We start from the raw sequence: 23,314 nt of genomic DNA on the forward strand, positions 1-23,314 counted from the left end.
CACTAGGGTCATGTGAATTAAGTGAAGGAAAAGGGACAATACATTGAGAAAAGACACTGCAAGATCTATAGCCCTTTTGAAATGTCTGTTCTCTCTAGGGGATCCTCCTTTTGCACTCATATTTATACTCTTTTCTTCTTTGAAAAGTTTCCTTTCAAAAGCCTTTGGTCAATTTTGAAAGTCATTGCAAAAAAAAAAAAAAAAACTAGGCTACATTGGATTCGGTTTTATCAACAGAGCATCTGTAGTCATTTCAGTAAAGGCCCTTCCCATGGGCCTTTATTTCAGAAGAACTGTGAAGGGTTCAATGTTTGTTTTGTAGGAGAAGAGAAGACCCAGAGGGCTCTCTAGATGGAGAGAGATATTCGCTCCTGAAGAATGGCTCCCTGCAGATTCACAAAGTTGAGATGGAAGATATGGGCCAGTACGAATGTTTGGCAAACAACTCCGAAGGCACCGCGAGCCTCACCACTGAACTTTTCATTAAAGGTTAGCCACCTCCCTTAATCAAAAAGCTGTTTCCTAATCACTGAAACTAAAGGTCTTCTTTTGATAGATTCGACGAGGATCGTAGAACCTCCTCAAGACATGAAGGTCAAAAGAGGCTCTATGGCAGAGCTGGAGTGCCAGGTGGAGTGCGATCCCACCCTCAGAAGAGAGCTGAAGATCTTGTGGATGAAAGATGGGATGCATATCCTCTCAAACGTCTCTGAAGGGTGGGTGACCTGTTTTCCCCGAGTAGTAGGATGAGATAGATTATCTCTAATGTCTAAACTTCGAAGCCATTTAAGTAAATCCTGGTTTGCGCTGACAAAACAGGAAGGATTACCGCGAGCTATGACATTTTTTGAAGTGCAGACATTTTATTTCTAGTTTTATCAGTGTTGGAATCATGGATTAAGTACTTACACTTTGTAGTCATGTAACAGAGCCGAGCTAGATGTAATTGTAAGCTTTTATCAGTAATAGTAAGCTCTTATGGGCGAAATGTCTCTCTTGAAAATCAAAAGGTACTCCAGCTAATGAGCAGAAGCTTTAACCTTTTTTTCTACAGGCTGGACTATGATGCCCAGCAGGATCTTCTGTGTAAATGCAATGTAATATGTTGTGTTTTGTTGTTGTGACTGCTAGTTATTTGCTTCCAGGCAAATTATGTTTGCATCTTTACCTCAGGCCACCAATTAGCAGGCCAATATTCAGTTCCGCACTCCAGATTAGTTCCAGTCAAACCGCAAATCATTTTTTTATTAATTAACAAAAAATTGGACACAAACACATGGCGAACATAAAAGAGCCGCGCATTGATTGTCATGACAACATTTAACGCTGTTCTTGTTTGGCATTTCAAACACAACAAAAGCCACAGAGCAGCCTATGATGATGTGTCTATACCGTCCTGAGACAAACTAGATCACTTCCATTATAATCAGTGGTGCTGTCTGCACTGTAAGTGGCGGCTTCATTTGAAGGATGGCTGGTTTCTATTTTTGTCAAGCTGCATAGAAACTTTGGCCACTTTTTTTTTCAGTCTGCCTGAAAATTTGCATTTTGTGGGAATTCATTGCTTTGAATTTCGCTTTGAAGTTTATCTGTGATTTAGAGTAAAACTTCAGGTAAAATACCAGGTCTTTTGACCTTTTATGATAAAAATCCCTCAAAACTTAATGAATATTTATGAATTAATAATTTTTAATATTTATAAAAATGCTAATAAAAATTACCTTGAAAAATATATTGCTACATCTTTTTTTTGAAAAGTGTTTTACTGTAAGAAAAATGTTATCAGTCAATTGACCCTTCTCTGGGAGTTTGATTGACAGGCAATCTGACCAATCATAACGCTGAATCTCCCATTTTTGTTTGACAAACAAACCAGACAGAAGAGTAGATTAACATAGGTGGACTTGAACTTGAAAAGTGCTGTTTATTGAAATTTTTCCGTTGTTGAAACAAGATCCCTTCTGATGTTCATTCAGGTTTATTTTGTGCTATAACTAGTAAAGAGGAAGAGATGATCGGTTCACGTGCTGCTTGAATTGAGGCGTCACGACACATTAAAGAGCCACAAAACGCTATTAATTGCTTGAATTTCTTAAAAAATGACACAAAAATGAGACTTTGTTTCATACCAAAAGTAACCTGCTCTGTCTTGTATGTCAGCATGTTGTCAGTTTCCTTTTTGCTAGGCAATGTATTTTTCACTGCGTGAGAACATGATGTGTAGAGTAAGAGCGCCATGGTGGGTTTTGCGAAGGGTCAGTTTATGAATATAGATGCGTTAAATTTAGTCTCAAATGGTGTAATTTTTTTTTTTTTTAACCACATGAAAGATAAAGAATACATTTCCAATAACTTGTCACAACTAGATTTGTAAGAGATATTTTTTTCTTTATCATGGACAATGACTCATTGTTATTTACCTTTTGTTTTACAAATTATTATTGCTGCCAACATAGAAATCTACAACAAATTTTCTTGGGATGCACATTGTTTATTTAATCCAAGACATTGGCTTCTGAAACAAAGATTCTTTGAACATTGTGAAAGACATTTAGAGACTTACAGAAGAGTATTTGTTAGTCTGATGTCTCATTTAGGAATTAATTAATTTTCATTTGACAACATTTTGTTAAACATCAACTACCAACTAACTTATTTTATATCAAACATAATTTAAGTTAGGGGAGAGTTGGGTAAGTTGCACCAGTGGGTAAGTTGACCCACACCCTATATCTTGGCAACTGTACACTTTTACTGTCATGTGACCATGTGTTTTGGAACCACCCATCATTTCTGCCAAACTGTGAAAAGGAGAAACACATGGGAGGAGTGGAAGGCACCTGTTTACTTTACTTTTTAAACTGTTTTTGGCTTTTTAAAGTAAAATTTTTAATGAGTCCCTCAGTTTCCTCAGTGTGAAAAGATGGATCTCAAAATCATACAGTCATTGTTGGAAAGGGTTAAAATACACAAAAATGCTGAAAAAACAAACAAACAAATAATTTGTTAGATCTGAAGGATTTTTCTGAAGAATAGTGGGCAGTTTAACTGTTCAGGACAAACAAGTGACTCTTGAACAACTATCACTTAAAAATAAATAAATAAATAAATAAATAAATAAAAAGCTGTGGATAATTCAGGTAACAACACCGTATTAAGAATCAAATGTATGTAAAGGTTTGAACAGGGTCATTTTTATAAATTCAATTATTATTTTCTCTTGTGGACTTTATGTAAACATCTTTTATGTGAACTATCTTATTCGGGTCAGTACTAAATAAAAACAAATAACATGCATTTTGTATGATCCCTCATATTTTGGTAAAATAATTAACATAGCAGATTCTGCAAGGTGTATGCAAACTTTTGACTTCACCTGTACATATGATTTGCAGTTTATTTGATAGGGACAGTGTACAAGTGCTCAAAATCCTTCACTGATAAGAAACAGAAGATGCTTTTCATCACATAATCATATCTTTTCATCTGTAGTCCCTAGGGGTCTGTTCGACATTGCAGAAAAGCTGCCATGTCAAGAATCTTTTGACTAAAATGTTTATTACTTTTAGTGATACTTTTAGTCATTTGTTCTTTATTTAATTTTACTGAACAGTAGCATGTTGTTGGAAAGGCTATATCTTTGGAGTTCAACATATTGTTTCAGAAATGCAAACAATAAAGATTGAAATTTAAACCTATTTTTTAAACCTATATTTGTTTGGTTTTATGTTGTTTAAGTTAGCTTTAAGAAAAAAAATATGACTACTTGTAAAAGAAAATTTGATTATTAAATTATAGGTAAATTATCTTTAAAATTTCACGTGGGTTTGAATCAGATTAAGTCAGATGGTCAGTTTATATCCAGTTGGTGTATCTTACCCAGTCACTCAGATCAACTTACCCCTAACCTGGGGCAAAACCACAGAAACACCTTTTTTCCAACAAGCTATATTTTTAGAACTCTTTGTCATAGATACATTCTGATGATGTAAAATTATAGGAAACATCCTGAAATGGGATACTTTCCATTGTACTTAGTCTCATTTTCCATTTCAAGCAAAAAATGGCTTACCCCACTCTCCCCTATTTGCAGATATTTCACAGATGATGGAATTCTCCAGATTATCAATGTGAGCCACAGTGATCAAGGGAATTACACCTGCGTGGTTCGAACATCACTGGACCAAGATACAGCTTCTGCATACGTAACTGTGTTAGGTACGATTGAAGAATTTAGGATTTTCATTTGAGACCAGAATGACTGTCAACTAGATTGTGTTGTTATGTTTATATATTACTTTAACACCACAATAATAGACCTGTTGGAAAAATATTCAATTAATAGCGCAGCAATCTTCAAAAAAGACTGTAGAGAAAACACAGAGGGAAAAAGATGTGTATTTTTGTGATTGTTATTGCACCAGTTATTTCTTTAAGCAATTCTGTTTCTCCTGCGAATGGTCTTAAAATGTTGTTATGTGACACAGATGTCCCAGATCCACCGGTTGAACTGACACTGTCTGATCGGAAAGACCGCAGTGTGAGGCTCCACTGGGCGGCCGCCAGTGATCATAACAGTCCCATAACAGGTAAAACTCCTCCTACAACTGTATTGTACTGCCAGGGTTATGGAACAAATGCAAAACGCTCCCTTTATATGTAATGGTACACATTTTCAGTGCTTCTGAAGCTGGCTTTTGCTTTAAGCAGATTCCTCTGAAGTCGTTTTCATGGACGTTGCTCGTACTCAAACATTGCTCTACAATATTTCAAGAGGGCTCCCACTGGGGCCAAACCACAGTGTATTGAGAGCGTGCGCTCTGCATATTCAATGACCGCTGCGCTCTGTTCTGTGACTAGAGTTCATCATCCAGTACGAAGAGAACCACTGGGAGCCGGAGAAGTGGAAGGAGCTTCTACGAGTCGCAGGCAGCCAGTTCTCAGCCCCCGTGACGCTCTACGGCCACATTAACTACCAATTCAGAGTCATCGCTGTCAATGCTATTGGGGAAAGTCATCCCAGCATGCCGTCTGACAGATATAAGACACCCCCTTGCGGTATGGATACCTGTGATCCTTGAAGACTTGCTTTCGTAATGTCCAACGTCTAGGCTGTCCTTGGTTATCCTTGGGCTTGTTTGAAGGGTGTCTTTGTGAGGATTTACCCTGAGAAAATTATACAGATGTCTGTAAAAGCTCCATAAATTTTAATGCTCTTTTAAGCGAGCGCTGCCTCGGACTATCAATGACTGCATGCTCGTCATTATGTGTGATACACATTGGCAGTGTTAGAGGGCAATGGTATTATTGACTGAGACAGATGTTAAATAATTCATATTCACATTTGTACAGCTCCCGACAGGAACCCAGAAAACATTAAGATTGAGGGTCACCTGCCACATCAGATGGACATCAGCTGGGAGGTAATAAAATGCAAACAGCATTGTCAAACTGCCTTAATGCATATGCATATATGCATGGCTTTAGAGGCAAAAAAGACAAATAAGAGGTTTGGGAACTAAACGCTCCTGGAGCTCCTAAGAAGTCTGGTGTCTTGTTGAAAGCAGTAACAACATAATTTGCACTGGCAGTCAAATATATGAGCAAATCTCCTTTCACAAGCCAATTTATGCTCTATTTATGAGTCAGAATTCCTTCAGATTGCAAATCTGAAAGAAAGCCAAGCGTGGCAACCCAGAAACTAGGTTCCCACGGCAGATTTCGCAAACCCATCAGCAAATGTCTCTCGAACTCTTCCATTCTTTCCAAATGCTCAGTAATGTTTGCAGTGCACTGACCCACTTTTCTGTTTAATCACCAGCCGCTCTTGCCTGTGGAGCACAACGGTCCCGGTCTGGAATACAAACTGAGCTACAGGCTCCTGGGTGTTGAGGACAGTTGGAAAGAACAGATGGTGAAGAGACACTCATTTGTGGTGCGAGACACCCCAACATTCGTCCCCTACGAAGTCAAGATCCAGGCCTTCAACCGTCACGGGTGGGCACCAGAACCCAAAGTGGTGACCGGTTATTCCGGAGAAGACAGTGAGTCAAACAGCATGTTAATGCATTCATCTCACAGTCGTGTGACACTTCCACGATTAGCCAAAAATAAACACTTAAGATTAGGAGATTAGTTGGGAGAGTGGTTTAATCCACTCTTTACCAGGATCTGCCATTTTCAGCTGAGCTTTTATGTTGTGCTTTTAGGGATCAGACACATTCTTTGCCAAGCACTTATGCGATTATCTTTTGTTTTATTCCATTTTCATATTTTTTCCATCTCATGACCTTGTCTGTAGTCGACATTTGGCATTGTCTTCAGGATGATGCAACAGGTTGGGCTGCTTTTGTCCCTGTTATTCCTGCATCACCATAGATACATATAAACATGGTTTCCTTAGCTGTAGGTAGATCTTGACAGTTTTCATTGCAGTTGTGGCAAAGAACAGGGATGCAAACTTGACACTTTTTGCTAATAATTGCTGTATTGAATCCAAAATACTCTCCGAAAAGAATGTGCAAAAATTGTACCTTTAGGAACACAACATCTTGTCACAGGGGCAGTACTCAAAGGGACACCTTAGTACCTTTTTTACCCCTAAAGCGTGCATACTGCTTTAAGGTACAGCACTACTATGCAGCCTTTAGGGGTAAAGAAGGTACAAAGGTGTCCCTTTGAAGACACTGTCCCAATATAAATATGTTGTATTCCTAAAAGTACAATTTTTGCACATTTGTTCCTTCCAGTGTAGGTCCTTTGTGTGTTTCATGTTTTTTAAAATTGGGATGAAATGAGAACCACTACTTTTGAGTTGTCAAAAAAGTAAAAGCAGAAAATAAAACTCCTATAGCTTCTATGCTTAAACAAGCAAGTGGTTCATGATCTGGTGTTTTCACTGTCGCTTTCACAAGTCGCTTATAACATTTTTAAGGTGACATCATGAAACCTGACTTTTTCAGTGTGTAAGTGCTATAATTGGGTGCCTGGTGCATCTACAAACCCAGAAAACGTGGAAAATAACAACTCAGTAATTTTTTTTGGTTAGCCCTTCTCTGCAAGCTTAAGAAAAAACACACCACTCAGATTTCAAACTTTAAACTAATATGGCTTTAAAATGCATGATTTCAACTCGATAAACATGACAATCAAAATCAAATTTTTAGCAGCGTATCTGAAGTATGAGCTGTAAAGGCACAGCCCTATTCTGGAAAAGGGGGCGAGGAGCAGCAACTCATTTGCATTTAAAGAGACAAGCATGAAAACAGCCTGTTTCTACTTCCACTCAAAATAGTGTTTTCAAAATTATATAAAAAACAATCTGTGGGATATTTTGAGCTGAAATGTCACAGAAACATTCTGGGGACACCTGAGACTTATATTACATATTCTAAAAAGTGGTATAATAGGTCTCCTTTAAAGCTAATGGGTGGTTGCATCTTTGTCACTTTTTTCACCTCTGATGAGTTTGCATCCCTGAAAAAGCCTTTGCCATGTACCCACATGTCTCTGTGGAGAGCTTTGTGTTAGCATGTGCGTTTTTTCCTGGAAACAGTCAGTGTGTCATCTAATTACAGTCTGTTTTTTTTTCCCTCGGTGGCTCTAGTTGCTTGAGGAAATGGTTGTGTATGTGTGAATTTGTGAGCTGTTACACTCTTGCGTCAGCTGGGAAAGTTTAGCCTTAAACAGATCTGTGTTCTGTTGCCCTTTCCAGTGCCCTTGGCAGCTCCTGAAGACGTATTTGTGGAGGTGTTGAACTTCACGCTGCTGAGGGTCAGCTGGTCACCGGTGCCCCAAACCACCCTGAGGGGCCATCTTGGTGGATACACAGTGAGTTCCCAACCCCTCTGGTTCGAAGGTCCTGTGGTGCTGGACAAAAGCCGATGGTCATTAAGCAACAAACAAGCTGTTTATAACATTTAATAGACTCCACTATGTGTTTCCTTATTGACTTTTTCTCTCTCTGCGTCTATTTTCACTCTTAGTTTCTTTTCCATAAATATATATGTCTTCTCATCAACACCCTCTTTCTCTTTCTTCCATCTTTTGCTCCCAGGTGCACTGGTGGCAAACTCAAAGTCTGTTGACCTCTAAGAGAATGCCCTCAGAGAGACAGTCTCTCACCATCCCTGGAAACAGGAGTCACACCATGGTGCCGGGACTGAAGCCATTCTCTGAATATAGCCTGACTGTCAACGTCTTTAACCGGAGAGGGAATGGGCCCAGCAGCAGTCCCATCTCTTTCACAACTCCACAGGGAGGCAAGAACACTTTGACAGTAGACATTTTAAAATTCAGTGGTTTGAGTGTTTGCTAAGTTCTTGTGTAGATTCAGGTGAATTTTACACTCTTTGTTGTTCACCCAAACGTACTGCTGAACATAATAAAACTAATTTACATAGAAAGGAGGTGTGGGAAAAATGACATTGACTTAATTGAAATCCAATGCAATGCTATTTCAGCTGTTGAGCTAAAATGTAGGTGGTTATCAACTAAGTACACTTATTTTCTTTCTTTCTTTCTTTTTTTAAGAACTGAAACACAGCACCCAACAGTTTTTAATGAGTTTCCTAATTTAAGGTACATACTGACCAGTAGTGCTTGACATCTTCCCACAGTTCCTGAGCAACCTCCCATCCTGAAAGCCACAAACTTTCAGAAAGACTCCATCACGCTGGTGTGGGCGCCTCCGCATGAAACCAATGGCTTTCTCACGGGATACCTGCTGCAATATCAGACATGTATGACACTCACAGATTTATCTCATGTTACATCATCTGTCTCAGTGCATTTTATGTCATCTGTGTTTTACTATACTATATCCTGATCTATATTCTTTAAGTTGGGGTCAATAAGATTGTTTATGTTTTTATAAGAAGAACCATATGCTCACCAAGGCTGCATTTATATATTACAAAAATAGTAAAAAAACAGCAATATTGTGAAATAATACTACAATTTTAAATAACTGTTTTCTATTGTAATATATTTTAAACTTTAATTTATTTCTGTAATGCAAAGCTGAATTTTCACCATCATTACTTCAGTCTAGTGTCGCAGAAATTATTTCAAGCATGACAATGCTTTTTCGAATCTTGAATGAACAGCTTTTTTTTTATAGGAATAGAGAGTAGCTAGGATTGATTTTGGCAGACTAGATATGATAATTCAAATACAAATACATAATTCTGCTGCAAGATAAAGTAGGAAGAACCTTATAACAGATTTAGACAAGTGGTGCTGGGGAGGAGGAGGGCTAAAGAAAATGATCCCAGTGCTGGGCGGCAATTTATAAGGTTGTGAAGAAGGAAAATAGAAATGGATTGGCAGATTGGGACAATCAGAGTTTCTTGACTGATCTATGCATTAATTTTAAATAGAAATCTTTTGTAACATTATAAATGCATTTACTATCATTTTTAATTAATTTAATGCATCCTTGCATTAAGGCTTGTATGGCTTAATATAATGAAAATGATGTCTCATTTTATGTAAAAAAAAAAAAATCCACATTTGTTTTATACATGGACTATGGGGGTCGCCATTGTTTTGATTACGTCAAATGGTTGCACTCTGTGAACTACTGGTGCTACCTCATTTTTAACAACTAATTTTCAGTCGCACAGTTACTGAAAAATAGAGCTTACAGGTGGTGATGGAAATAAGCGTAGGCTTAAACCAAAGGCCGTACCATCGACCCCCCTCCCCATAAATAGTCCAAATGTCCCTGGATATTAAGTGAAATCCACACTGAGAAACTCCTTCAGTTCAGACGACTGCACCGTCATGACAAGCATCGGCATGTTTACATCCTGCAAGCATGGCATCTAGCGTTTCTTGTTTCTGCCGTTTGTAAGCTCTTTCAGTAGCTGTGGTCTACTAAAAGCCTCAAAGGCAGGGGTGCTCAACCCTGTTCCTGGAGATCTACCTTCCTGAAGGAGCACCTGATAATTACAGACAGGTGTGTTTGATCAGGGTTGGAACTAAACTCTGCAGGAAGGTAGATCTCCAAGAACAGGATTGGGCACCCCTGCTCAAAGACATCAGGGTTACAATGGAGAAAACAAAAAGACAGGTCTTTGGGAAGTTTTGTTCGTCCACAGGCGTCTTTCCATTCTTAGCAAAGCAGTGAAGACTTACATTGCTTCTCTTATTGCCCTTCGACTGAAAATGACAACTACACACTGCACAATGTGGCATCGTATCAGTATTTTACTTTCAAAGTTGTGTTGTGGTAAAAATAGCAACAGGTAGCGCCAGCAGCTCACTGAGTGCAGCCATTTCACATCATTGAAATAATGATGCTCCCCATAGTCCAAAATATGTATAAAACGATGTGGATTTTTAAAATAATGTTATCTTTCATAGTTTTCCTACTATATATTTCAATAAGAGACATCATTAATTTTGAATGTTTTAAATCTTTTAAAACTCTTTTTTTTGTTTTCTTTGTAGTTAATGAGACTCTGGGTAAGCTGAATTCTGTGAACATCAGTGCACCGGATACAACACAGTGGGTTTTACGTGATCTGCAGGAGGACAACTGGTATAAGTTCTACCTGAGCGCGTGCACGCAGGTGGGCTGCGGGTCAGCCATCAGTGAGGAAGGAGGCACCGTCTCTGAAGCATGTAAGTGTGCCTGGCAGCAACTATAAGCAGAGTCCCAAGAGCTATAATGGATCTGGTATCAGAATCTGAATTGAAGTGCCCATGCTGAGACACAAACATCTGATACAAGCAAAGTTAGTTGTGTTCTAATTAGCACAGCCGCAAGGTGTTCGAAAGTGATTAAGCAGCAGTTATGGAACTCTGAGTTGCTGTTGGCAAGATCTTGTAGCATAAAGCAGAATGATTAGATTATTGCTAAAATGCAAAACTCACAGTGATCTGACAAACAAAAGAGTGTAATGACCAATACATTGACCAATCAATGAGGTGGCTTAGTAAAAATAATTGCCTACTGAAGTGCTTTTACTTATTGCCTCATCGTCACAGTTTTTCTGTAGGCAACAAATTGCCTATTTTTTTCTGTTATGCTCATATTCTCATACTCCACAGGGTTGTTTAAACTGCTCTGCTTTCTTACCAACCAACTTCTGTTTCTCATGAACTAGTTACAATGCCCGAACATTCATTTCCTGAAGTTTCTACAGTCTCAGCTGAAACGTCAACGGAGAGCTGTATGTATCACATACCGCAGTTTAGTAGTAGTTTTGAAGCATTTTGAAGCTCCTGCCATGACAACTGCATTTTCATTCACCTTTAGATGCAGATAAATGAAATTTAAAGCTAAAAGTGATTTATTTATCCTTATTGTTTTATTGTTACATATCTCTACTCTCTTTTTAAGATGAGCTGTCAACATCTGAAGTGACATCTTCTGAGTTGAGTATGTACCAGCAGATTTATTTGTAGCTGTTTTTGTAAACTGAAAAATGAATTAGTGTATTAACTCCTACATTAGTATGTCTAAAATGACTCCAGGTAATGTTATTAGTTCCATTAACTCATAGCAGCACGGGAAAACATTCAGGTCTTAACATTAGTCATACTAGTATTAATGGCTGTAGTTGTAGCACTAATTTTAGTCGCATAAATAGCATCAGTTGTTGTTGAAATTCAAAAGGTCTTGCGTAACTCTATATTCAGTGAAGGAGATAATTGTGTACATTCTGCAAAATGAGCATACTCTACTGTCAAAAATCCACAAAGTGACAGCTGGTTCAAGTTTACTTCACTGTGGTGGCTGTTGGTGCTTGCTTTTGTCTTTTAAGAGCTCCTCTGTGAGGCACTAGTACTGTCCCTGAACCTCTGCTAAAGACAGCAAAAACATGCTGTCTCTATCAGGGTTGACAAAACCAGCCTGGCTGCTGACAGGAACACGTCACTCAACGGTGTTCATTTTGTAAAAGCCAGCTGTATACTCGTAGTACAAATGCAGAAAACCATTTAGTAACTGTCAGGCCTTGACAGTCCTTTTCCCTTGTTAGGCCCATTTATATTGCTGTCCTGCGTATGATTAGTTGCATTTCATTATTTGCATTTAGCATTGTTTTTTTCCCGTCCTTGCTGTCCATGACCCTATCAGACCCATGGGCTGTTTTCAAGTCCTTTTATAGACATTGGTTGATATAAACTCATATAAACAATCCTGATTATTTATATAGTTCCTGTTCATGTAGATTTGATGCTATGAATAATGATGTTATGATGTGTAGAAGTATTTTTCAGGACAGTCTGGACAGGGATATAAAAATTTTACACTGCTGCAGTCCATTCTACAGGGAAATGCATGTGGTCTGAACTCTTTCTTCTCTTTCAGGGCAACCTTTCTCTTTCACCTCATCTAATACAGACACTCCTTCTGTCAATGCCACCTTTCCTACCTTAGGTATTCATCCATTCATCTACCTAAACAGTCATTCAACTCCATACTATATATATATATATATATATATATATAAACAGTGTGTGTATGTGCAGTACTGTGCAAAAGTCTTAGGCCACTAGTATTTTCACCAGCTAAAAAATGGTTTAAAGTAAGTTATTTCTATCTTTTGCTGTAGTGTGTCAGTAAAAAATATCGGTTTACATTTCCAAACATTCTGTTTACCATTAATTGTAATAATCTAGTGAGATTTTTGTTTGTACATGGAGTCTGACAACGGCCAGTGCTCCACACAGAGATCTGATCTCATCATCATCCAGTCTGTCTCTGGAATGACATGAAGACACAGAAAAACTGAGACAGACTAAATCCAGAAGAACTGTGGCAACATCTCCAAGATGTTTCAAATAACCTACCTGTAAAGCTACCTGAAAAACTATGCACAAGTGCACATAGGGCAAAAGCTGCTTTAAACGCAAAGGATGGTCACATCAAATGCTTATTTATTTTAGTTAATAGAAGTTCTTTGATAAAGAAAATCTATTTATGACATTGTTTTTGACAGCATCCTCATTTTATGTGCTTAACTGCCTAAAAATTTTAACAGTTCTGTAGCTTTGTAGCTATAGGTCTCTTAAAGCATCTTGAAGATGTTGCCACAGTTATTCTGGATTTAGTCTGTCTCCGTTTTTTCTGTTTCTTATGACAGACTGGACTGAATGATGGAGTCTGACAACAGCCTGTGCTCCACACAAAAATCTCACTGGTTTATTATAATTAATGGCAAAATTAATGTTTAGAAATGTAAAATGTAACTGACTTTAACTGACTTTAAACCATTTTTTAGCTGATGAAAATACTAGTGGCCTAAGACTTTTGCACAGTACTGTGTATATATATATATATATATATATATATATACAGTCATGGCTAAAAATATCGGCACCCTTGCAATTCTGTCAGAAAATACAACCCTTCTCCCAGAAACTTGTTGCAGTTGCAAATGTTTTGGTACTCACATGTTTATTTTTTTGTTTGCATTGGAAAAAAAAAAAACACAGAAGAAAAATCAAATCTGATACAATTCCACACAGAACCCAAAAAATGCACTGGGCAAAATTATTGGCACCCTTAATTTAATATTTCAGTATAAAATAACTGAAATCAATCACTTTCTATAACCATGAATGAGTTTCTTACACCTTTCTACTGGAATTTTGGACCACTCTCCTTTTGCAAACTACTCCAGGTCATTCAGATTTGAAGGATGCCTTCTCCCATCTGCTGTTTTGAAATCTCTCCACAGGTGCTGGCCATTTCAGAACTCTCCAGCCTTTTGAAATGTGTTTTGGGTCATTGTCCTGCTGAAAGACCCATGACCTCTGGTGGAGACGCAGCTTTCTGACACTGGCCACTACGTTGCACCCCAAAATTCTTTGGTAATCATCAGATTTAATGAAACTGTTCACACAAGCTCGTGAATACCAAAACATTTGCAATTGAAACAATGTTCTGAGAGAAGTGTTGCATTTTCTGACAGAACTACAAGGGTGCCAATATTTTAGGCCATGACTGTATATACACACCGTTTGGATAGGGACATTTAAATTTTCCACTGCTGCAATTCATTCTACAGGGAAATGCATGTGGTCTGAACTCTCTCTTGTCTTGCAGGGCAACCTTTCTCTTTCACCTTATCTAATACAGACACTTCTACTGTCAATGCCACCTTTCCTACCTTAGGTATTTATCCATTCATGTACAGTAATTTTCATAACTCCATACAATATATATATATAAAAATGGTGTGTGTGTGTGACCTCAAAACCAGTCATAAGGGTAAATTTTCCAAAGCTGGGATGTATATATTATCTGAAAGCTTTCTTTTGATGTATGGTTTGTTAGGATAGGGCAATATTTGGCCGAGATACAACTATTTGAAAATCTGGAATCTGAGGAAAAATCGATCATAAAGTTGTCTAAATGAAGTTCTCAGCAATGCATATTACTAATCAAAAAAAAAAAAAATGTTTTTACATATTTATAGTGGGAAATTTACAAAATATCTTCATGGAACATCATCTTTATTTAATACCCTAATGATTTTTGGCATAAAAGAAAAATCTAATATTTTGACCCATACAGTACAATGTATTTTTGGCTATTGCTACAAAAATACCTTTGCAACTGGTTTTGTGGTCCAGGGTCACACACACACACACACACACACACACACACTCATATATATATATATATATATATATATATATATATAAGCAATATCACACTTGTAGATGTCAGATATGGCTGTATATTGGCACGACTGTGATTCAGCATGCCGATATACAGCCTTATCTGACGTCTACGGGTGTGATATTGCATTTATATGACAATTCGATGGCATCATTGTGTAAATACATAAACTATATTACAATGGAGTGTCTTTATAAGCCCTCTTTTGTGCAGAACGACTTCCTTCCGCCACGGATTCAAATCAAAGTTTGACAGTTTCACAGCTGAGCCCAAGCCTCCGTTACTAATTCTAAAATGTCACTTTAGAACTAGTAACGAAGAAATGTTGAGTTGCTTCATTGAAAGCTTATTGTATTACTGTATTAACAGCCGTGTGTTATGTTTAGTATTGAGAGAGAGATTGAGACTGAGCAATTGTGATTACCTGCATCTGATACAGCATTCATTCAGATCAATCTCATATCACAATAAATCAATGTCCGACAGGCTCATACTAACCTTTAATCTGTTATGGGTCATTCCTAATGACAGCGCTGCTCAGTGCATTTGTTGGCTGCGTACAAGCCGGTTTTGAAAGAAAGATAACTTCCTTGCTAAAAACTGGTTGTTTTTTAGTTTAAAAGTCCCTACTGCTGACTCATAAAACAGTCTCTTTCCAGACAGCACACATACGTCTGCAAGATGTCTGTTAAAGATCACTTGTTCTGGAAAGCATCTGCTGTGTACAAACATCTTACAGACGTCTGTATGATGTCAGTTTTACATACATTCTAAATCATCTTACAGAAATCTAAAAGATGTCTATTTGACATCTGATTGGAAGTGTCCTATAGACGTATTGCAGATGAGCAAACACTATAAAAAATACATCTTGCAGTTGTTAAATAGACATCTCCGTGAACATCTCAACAGCCATGGACGCTCTGGAGCTGACATGTCCAAAAACGTCGACAAAAATGTCCAAATAAACGCTATCTTTATTAACAAACGGCGTATTTGTTGCAATGTAATAATGATTTTATGATGTATAGAAGTATTTTTCAGGACAGTCTGGACAGGGATATTAAAATTTTTCACTGCTGCAGTCCATTCTACAGGGAAATGTTTGTGGTCTGAACTCTTTCTTCTCTTCCAGGGCAAACTTTCTCTTTCACCTCATCTAAAACAGACACTCCTTCTGTCAATGCCACCTTTCCTACCTTAGGTATTCATCCATTCATCTACCTAAACAGTCATTTTCATAACTCTATACTATATATATATATATATAAACAGTGTGTGTACGTGTGTGTGTATATATATATATATATATATATATATATATACACACACACACAGTCATGCCTAAAAATATTGACACCCTTGCAATTCTGTCAGAAAATGCAACCCTTCTCTCAGAATATTGTTGCAGTTGCAAATGTTTTGGTACTCACATGTTTATTTTTTTGTTTGCATTGGAACAACCTCAAAAAAGAAACATAGAAGAAAAGTCAAATCTGATACAATTCCACACAGAACCCAAAAAATGCAATGGACAAAATTATTGACACCCTTAATTTAATAGTTTAATATAAAATAACTGAAATCAATCACTTCCTGTAACCATGAATGAGTTTCTTACACCTCTCTACTGAAATTTTGGACCACTCTTCTTTTGCAAACTACTCCAGGTCATTCAGATTTGAAGGATGCCTTCTCCCAAGGACTCATCTAGACTCATTGCTGTCTATTTCAGAACTCTCCAGCCTTTTGAAATGTGTTTTGGGTCATTGTCCTGCTGAAAGACCCATGACCTCTGGTGGAGATGCAGGTTTCTGACACTGGCCACTACGTTGCGCTCCAAAATTCTTTGGTAATCATCAGATTTAATGAAACCATTCACACAGGCTAGTGAATACCAAAAATTTGCAATTGAAACAATTTTCTGAGAGAAGTGTTGCATTTTCTGACAGAATTGCAAGGGTGCTGATATTTTTGGCCATGACTTTATATACACACCGTTTGGTTAGGGATATTTAAATTTTCCACTGCTGCAATTCATTCTACAGGGAAATGCATGTGGTCTGAACTCTCTCTTGTCTTGCAGGGCAACCTTTCTCTTTCACCTTATCTAATACAGACACTTCTACTGTCAATGCCACCTTTCCTACCTTAGGTATTTATCCATTCATGTACAGTAATTTTCATAACTCCATACTATATATATTTAAAAATGGTGTGTGTGTGTGACCTCAAAACCAGTCATAAGGGTAAATTTTCCAAAGCTGGGATGTATATATCATCTGAAAGCTTTTCTTTTGATGTATGGTTTGTTAGGATAGGGCAATATTTGGCCGATAAACAACTATTTGAAAATCTGGAATCTGAGGGTGCAAAAAAATCAAAATACTGAGAAAATCGATCATAAAGTTGTCCAAATGAAGTTCTCAGCAATGCATATTACTAATCAAAAATTAATTTACATATTTATAGTGGGAAATTTACAAAATATCTTCATGGAACATCATCTTTATTTAATACCCTAATGATTTTTGCCATAAAAGAATAATCAAATATTTTGACCCATACAGTACAATAAATTTTTGGCTATTGCTACATATATATATATATATATATATATATATATATATATATATATATATATATATATATAAGCAATATCACACTTGTAGATGTCAGATATGGCTGTATATTGGCACGACTGGGATTCAGCATGCCAATATACAGCCTTATCTGACGTCTACGAGTGTGATATTGCATTTATACGACAATTCGATGGCATCATTGTATAAATACATAAACTATATAACAACAGAGTGTCTTTATAAGCCCTCTTTTGTGCAGAACGACTTCCTTCAGCCACGGATTCAAATCAAAGTTTGACAGTTTCACAGCTGAGCCCAAGCCTCCGTTACTAATTCTAAAACGTCACTTTAGAACTAGTAACGAAGAAATGTTGAGTTGCTTCATTGAAAGCTTATTGTATTACTGTATTAACAGCTGTGAGATATGTTTAGTATTGAGAGAGAGATTGACTGAGCAATTGTGATTGCTGTGAGAAAAATGGCAACTTTGACAAGCGGAGTGATACAAATGGTGAAACAACTGTTGGAGTTCTGTTGGACTGTAATATCAACACTTTTATCAGCCAATCAGATTCAAGAACCACACAGAACTGTTGTTGTGTGTGTACATATATATATACAGTTTGGATAGGGACATTACAATTTTCCACTGCTGCAATTCATTTTACAGGGAAATGCATGTGGTCTGAACTCTCTCTTCTCTTGTAGGGCAACCTTTCTCTTTCACCTCATCTAGTGCAGACACTCCTTCTGTCAATGCCACCTATCCTACTTTAGGTATTCATCCATTCATCTACCTAAACAGTCATTTTCATAACTCCATACTATATATATGATCTGCATATCTTGACTGATATCTCTGTATGATTTCTGTAACACATTTCTATGGTTATGGGTGTACTGGGATTCTTTTGCAGAAACTACTTTGAGAGTGTTTCCTGTCTTTTGTTCTATATCTTCTCTGTGTATTTCTCTCAGTTGTGCTCAACATATCCACCTTTGTAACTGACACCTCTGCAAGAATCAGCTGGAGAACCAGAGGAGAACGTTCTGATTCACAAGTCTATGTCGCAATAATGAATCACCGTAAGGATCTCACTCCTCAAACTGCTCTGTCAGGATCCAGTTTTGACAGCATTGAGTTTTGTGTAAATTGTAGATGTATTTGTAGTAGAATTTGGAAAGTATCGTTGAGGGCTGCGACTAAAACTATTTGAATAATTTTGAATCGATTAATTTGTTGATTTCTTACATTTAAAGGGATAATTCACCCAAAATGGAAATTACCCAATGATTTACTCATCCTCAAGCCATGCTAGGTGTGTGTTACTGTCTTCTTTCAGACTAATACAATCAGAGTTATTTTAAAAAATGTAACGCTACACCACGTCCTTCATCATCTGCTGAAACGCCACTCTCGTGAATGTGCGTACGACAGTTAGCGGAAGCTGGAGATTACAGTTTATAAAGTTTTAAATATGGATATGTTTCTTATACAAACACAGCAGTTCACTTCTTTTTATGATGGATGGATGCACTATTGAACTTCAAAATCTCAACAGCCATTCACTGCCATTATAAAGCTTGAAAGAGCCAGGACATAAATATAACTCTGATTGTATTCATCTGAAAGAAGAAAGACACATACACCTAGTATAACTTAAGGGTGAGTAAATCATGGGGTTATTTTCATTTTTAGGTGAACTATTCCATAATTGGCTTTTGAACTTTTTGATCAATGTGCAGATTTAAATATGTATAATGTACTGTATATATTGAGTGCAAACATGTAAATTTAAAGGTTACAATTTAAACTGCAGACAAAAAAATAAAAGTTTTCATTTTGAAATTTTAAATAACCAAAGTAGAAATAATATTAAAGAAAATTAATTCCAGATTTTTTTCGGTAATGTCAAAATAATTAATTGAAACAAATGTAATATTGTTGATGAGCTGTGTTGTAGAAACGCGTCGTAGCAGAAATAGAAACCTTTTCTGTTGAGTTTAAAACATTGAAACGCATAATTCAAAATACATGTAAAATACCTATGAACAGTTAATACAGAAAATTCCTAATGATTTGGTTTTTAAGAACTGAAAGAGTTCATTTAGCAGTTTTAAAATGATTGAAACCTTATTTTACTCATAAATAAAAGCGGCAATTCTGTTCTACCAAAAATTACAGTATGACAAAGGGATTTCATGAATCAAAAATGCTAATTCTTAAACATTCATGGACTACAAATTGAACATATCTATTTAAAAACCAAATTTGATGTCCGACAACAAAGTTAATTACATAATTACTCATTCTTTCTCTCTTGCTCTCTGTTTGATGTACATGTGTGTGCATACATGAAGTATTTAGCAGTGACATTAAATTACTCACTTCCAATTAGGACTAGCAAATGAACACATTAAGAATATAAACTTAAAGTAAGATTTTGGCTAAAAACCTTTCAACCTCACCGAACAGCCCAAAATCCAGAACAACCGATAAAGAAATTTATTCCTGACTATTTTCATTACGAATCTTTATTTGCAGCCCTTTTATTAGTCTTATTCTGTCAACTTTTCTAACCTTTCAAAGTCTCGCTTTACACTATCATAGATATCACCTCTTTCTGCTGGGTTGTGGGCTAACGCTATCTGGTTATGCGGTTATTCCTTCAGGTGATGGTATCTGGCAGCTTTCAGAGGCTTTAAATACATCTAAAGGTTTCCACCTCATTGAAGGGCTCAGCCCAGGAACTGTGTACACAGTCCGGCTGCAGGCTTCACACAGGGTTGATGTCCCTAGCATTTTTGAAGAGGTTTTCAAGACCAGGAAAGGTGAGAAGTTAGAGAATTTAGCCTGTAGAACAGCATTAGTGGTATCACTGACATACTATAGTATGTGATAGTCTTTCTGTGGATGCATTAGCACTAGGTGTATATTAAAACAAAGTCTCCAATTCCGTTGAGCAAGCAATTTTTTTTAATATCATACTTCACAATTATAGGTTTATAGAAAGTGCTGTAAAAAATATAGCTGTGAAATTTACAGGGGGAAAAAACACCAGATGTGGCTGCCAGAACTTTGCCCCAAAGATAAAAAAAAAAATTCTGTCCTTAATTACTCACCCTCATGTCGTTCTAAGCCCACAAGACCTTCATTCATCTTCAGAACACAAATTAAGATATTTTTGATGAAATCTGAGAACTTTCTGACCCTGCATAGCAACGCAACTAACACGTTTAAGACCCAGAAACTTGGTAAGGACATCATTAAAATAGTCCACGTGAGATCAGTGCTTCAACCGTAATGTTACAAAGCTGTGAGAATACTTTTTGTGCGCAAAGAAAACAAAATAACAACTTTAATAGACAATTTCTTCAAAAATCAAAAATATCTTATTTTGTGTTCTGAAGATTGACGAAGGTCTTACAGGTTTGAAATGACATGAGAGAGTGAGTAATTAAAAGGATTAGTTCACTTTGAGAACCAAAATTTACAGATAATTTACTCACCCCCTTGGCATTTAAGATGTTCATGTCATTCTTTCTTCAGCTGTAAAGAAATTGTTTTTTGAGGAAAACATTTCAGGATTTCTCTCCATGTAATGGACTTCTATGGTGCCCCCACATTTGAACTTCCAAAATGTAGTTTAAATGCAGCTTTAAAGGGCTCTAAACGATCCCAGTTGAGGAAGAAGGTTCTTATCTAGCGAATTGTTTTTGTTGTTGTTTTTAATTACAATTTATATACTTTTTAATCTCAAACGCTTCTCTTGTCTAGCTCTGTGTTTTTCCAGTCATGAATGTTAGGGTGCGTCTAAAAACTCCCATCTAATTTTCCATTCCAACTTCAAAATTGTCCTACATCGCTGCAGAAGTACCAACCCAGAGTTTACAAAGTGAACATGCAAAGAAGATCAAACACCCTTTCCAAAACAAAAAAGTAAAAACAGTGATGTAGGACAATTTTGAAGTTGAAGGACAAAATGAGACGGCAGTTTTTAGACGTACCCTAACTGTCATGACCGGAAAGACAAGATGAGTGTTTAAGGTTAAAAAGTATATAAATTGTACATTTATTTTTAGAAAATAGTCAATCGTTTTGCTAGATAAGACCCTTATTCCTAGTTTAAAGCCCTTTGCAATTGCATTTAAACTGCATTTTAGAAGTTCAAACTCACGGCACCATAGAAGTCCATTACATGGAGAGAAATCCTGAAATGTTTTCCTCAAAAATAGCATGTTACCTATAACTTTCCTGCTCGTCAGTGATGCATACTCTGTATTTTACAGAAACTTGGCCCATCTATTCAGTGCGAGGTAATACAGAGGAAGTAGGGTAGATAATGTTATTCATAAACACCAGAAGGACTAATGATAATGCCACTGAATTATGTATGACTGCTAGATGTAGCACCTACAGCTCTGCATATGCTTCCGACAGGACCATATATAGGAAACAAGTGACTGAAATGTATTTGCAACTGACTTCCTGATCATTTCATTTTGTCAGGAAACCTACAACCCCAAGACACCAACAAAGAAGAGCCATTTATGACAGAGATTTTCTGGCAAACGTATTCTAAAAATTTGATCATAATTAGGGCTGGCAAACAATTTATTGCGAATAATCACATACAAAATAAAAGGTTGAGTTTGCCTAATATATGTGTGTGTACTGTGTGTAATTATTATATATATATATAAATACAAGTACATTCATGTATATATTTACAAGTATATGTATTTATTAATATTTATTTATGTAATATCTATTTATTAATTTTTATAGAATTTATATTATATATAAATAAAAATATTTAGTACATAACACATTTCTCTTAAAAATATATAAAAAATATATATATATATATATATATTTATATAAGTATTTATATATGCATAATAATTACACACAGTACACACACATATATTAGGCAAACTCGAACTTTTATTTTGTATGCGATTAATCGTGATTAATTGTTTGCCAGCCCTAATCATAATGTTCAGAAGTAAACTATTTTTGCTACAAGGTGTAAACTTCAAGTAATTAAAAATGATTCTCATTTTACAAACCACATCAGAATTTGGCACAGGAACCTTATTAAAAAACGGCATTTGACAATTCTTCTAACCCAAAAAGACAGTAGTATTTTCGATATTTTCAAGTTAACATCAGTATGACTGTTCATGAATGACATTTTTCGAAAAACAAACTTTCCCTTGTCCTTGCAGTGTCTAGTAAACAACTTGTGGCATCCCAGAAGTGGTTTGTGGTGATGTTGTGCGTGGTGGCACTGCTAACTCTGCTTGCCCTTATCGGCTGTTTTGTGCTCAAGAACAAAGGCGGCAAGTATGCAGGTAAGACACAAACAGCTTCAGAGGTCACACAGACTTGTGTTCTGTGTAGTCAAAGCATACACACTTTTGCTTGGTGTTTTTGTTAGCTTTGTGTTGTGTGGCTCCACGACACCAACCCATAGACTTATTACTAGCAGTGTCAGACGGATAACCTAAGATCAGTGAGCTTTATTAGCTTGTTCTCACCTGCACCTACTGGTATTTTGTTCTTCACATATATTTAACCAATGTGAAATGCTTTTAATGGATTGAAGAACTAATTATGTCCTGAATGGATTATTGCAATGCATTAAAATGCAAAAGAACCCTTATGGAGCTTATGGAATAAAGCCGAAGGCATTGCTAGACATTTGTTCTTACATCACTCTGGCTGTTAGCTATACTTTACATATAGGTTATTTATACCTTACCAAGCTGAAAAGAATCAGTGTTTTCACCAGTAAAGCCATATCTTATATTCAAGTTCAGCACGCAGTACTTTATCTAAAAGTACTTTATCCTTGGTGTTTTTCCACACAGCAAATATTCTCCCAAATTCTGAGAATATGAAGTATTGAGTGTTTACTCAGCATTTGCAAAACAAGTGGATATCATATTATCTCTTAAAATAGCAATAAACTCATTTCTGAAATAATATCAAGGCAAGAAATTTCAAAAGCAGCCGAGAAACCAATACACAGAGCACTCTTCCTAAATGTTGTAATTTCACTACAATCAAATCTCTTCAAAT

The 23,314-nt window shown here is 36.6% G+C and overlaps 1 protein-coding gene across 15 annotated transcripts in view; it reads left to right on the forward strand.

Moving 5' to 3' along the window:
* The window catches only part of chl1a (cell adhesion molecule L1-like a), a 56,844-nt gene that overhangs the window by 25,532 nt on the left and 7,998 nt on the right, over positions 1-23,314 (forward strand). Inside the window, exons 13-33 of one of the 15 annotated variants that reach the window (XM_051097167.1) lie at positions 323-489; positions 557-716; positions 4,094-4,218; positions 4,488-4,589; positions 4,861-5,058; positions 5,353-5,423; positions 5,822-6,044; positions 7,715-7,830; positions 8,057-8,261; positions 8,619-8,741; positions 10,456-10,629; positions 11,115-11,180; positions 11,351-11,389; positions 12,323-12,391; positions 14,063-14,131; positions 15,777-15,845; positions 16,728-16,796; positions 17,935-18,003; positions 18,205-18,312; positions 19,900-20,058; positions 22,459-22,584. In XM_051097167.1, coding sequence (XP_050953124.1) covers positions 323-489; positions 557-716; positions 4,094-4,218; positions 4,488-4,589; positions 4,861-5,058; positions 5,353-5,423; positions 5,822-6,044; positions 7,715-7,830; positions 8,057-8,261; positions 8,619-8,741; positions 10,456-10,629; positions 11,115-11,180; positions 11,351-11,389; positions 12,323-12,391; positions 14,063-14,131; positions 15,777-15,845; positions 16,728-16,796; positions 17,935-18,003; positions 18,205-18,312; positions 19,900-20,058; positions 22,459-22,584 — 2,507 coding nt within the window. Of the gene's footprint in view, positions 1-322; positions 490-556; positions 717-4,093; positions 4,219-4,487; positions 4,590-4,860; positions 5,059-5,352; positions 5,424-5,821; positions 6,045-7,714; positions 7,831-8,056; positions 8,262-8,618; positions 8,742-10,455; positions 10,630-11,114; positions 11,181-11,350; positions 11,390-12,322; positions 12,392-13,694; positions 13,840-14,062; positions 14,132-15,776; positions 15,846-16,727; positions 16,797-17,934; positions 18,004-18,204; positions 18,313-19,899; positions 20,059-22,458; positions 22,585-23,314 lie in introns of those variants that run through there. The other 14 variants (XM_051097169.1, XM_051097168.1, XM_051097175.1 and 11 more) reach the window with 14 other exon arrangements.

Source organism: Labeo rohita, chromosome 23 (genome assembly GCF_022985175.1).
Source record: "Labeo rohita strain BAU-BD-2019 chromosome 23, IGBB_LRoh.1.0, whole genome shotgun sequence".
Taxonomy (NCBI): Eukaryota; Metazoa; Chordata; class Actinopteri; order Cypriniformes; family Cyprinidae; genus Labeo; species Labeo rohita.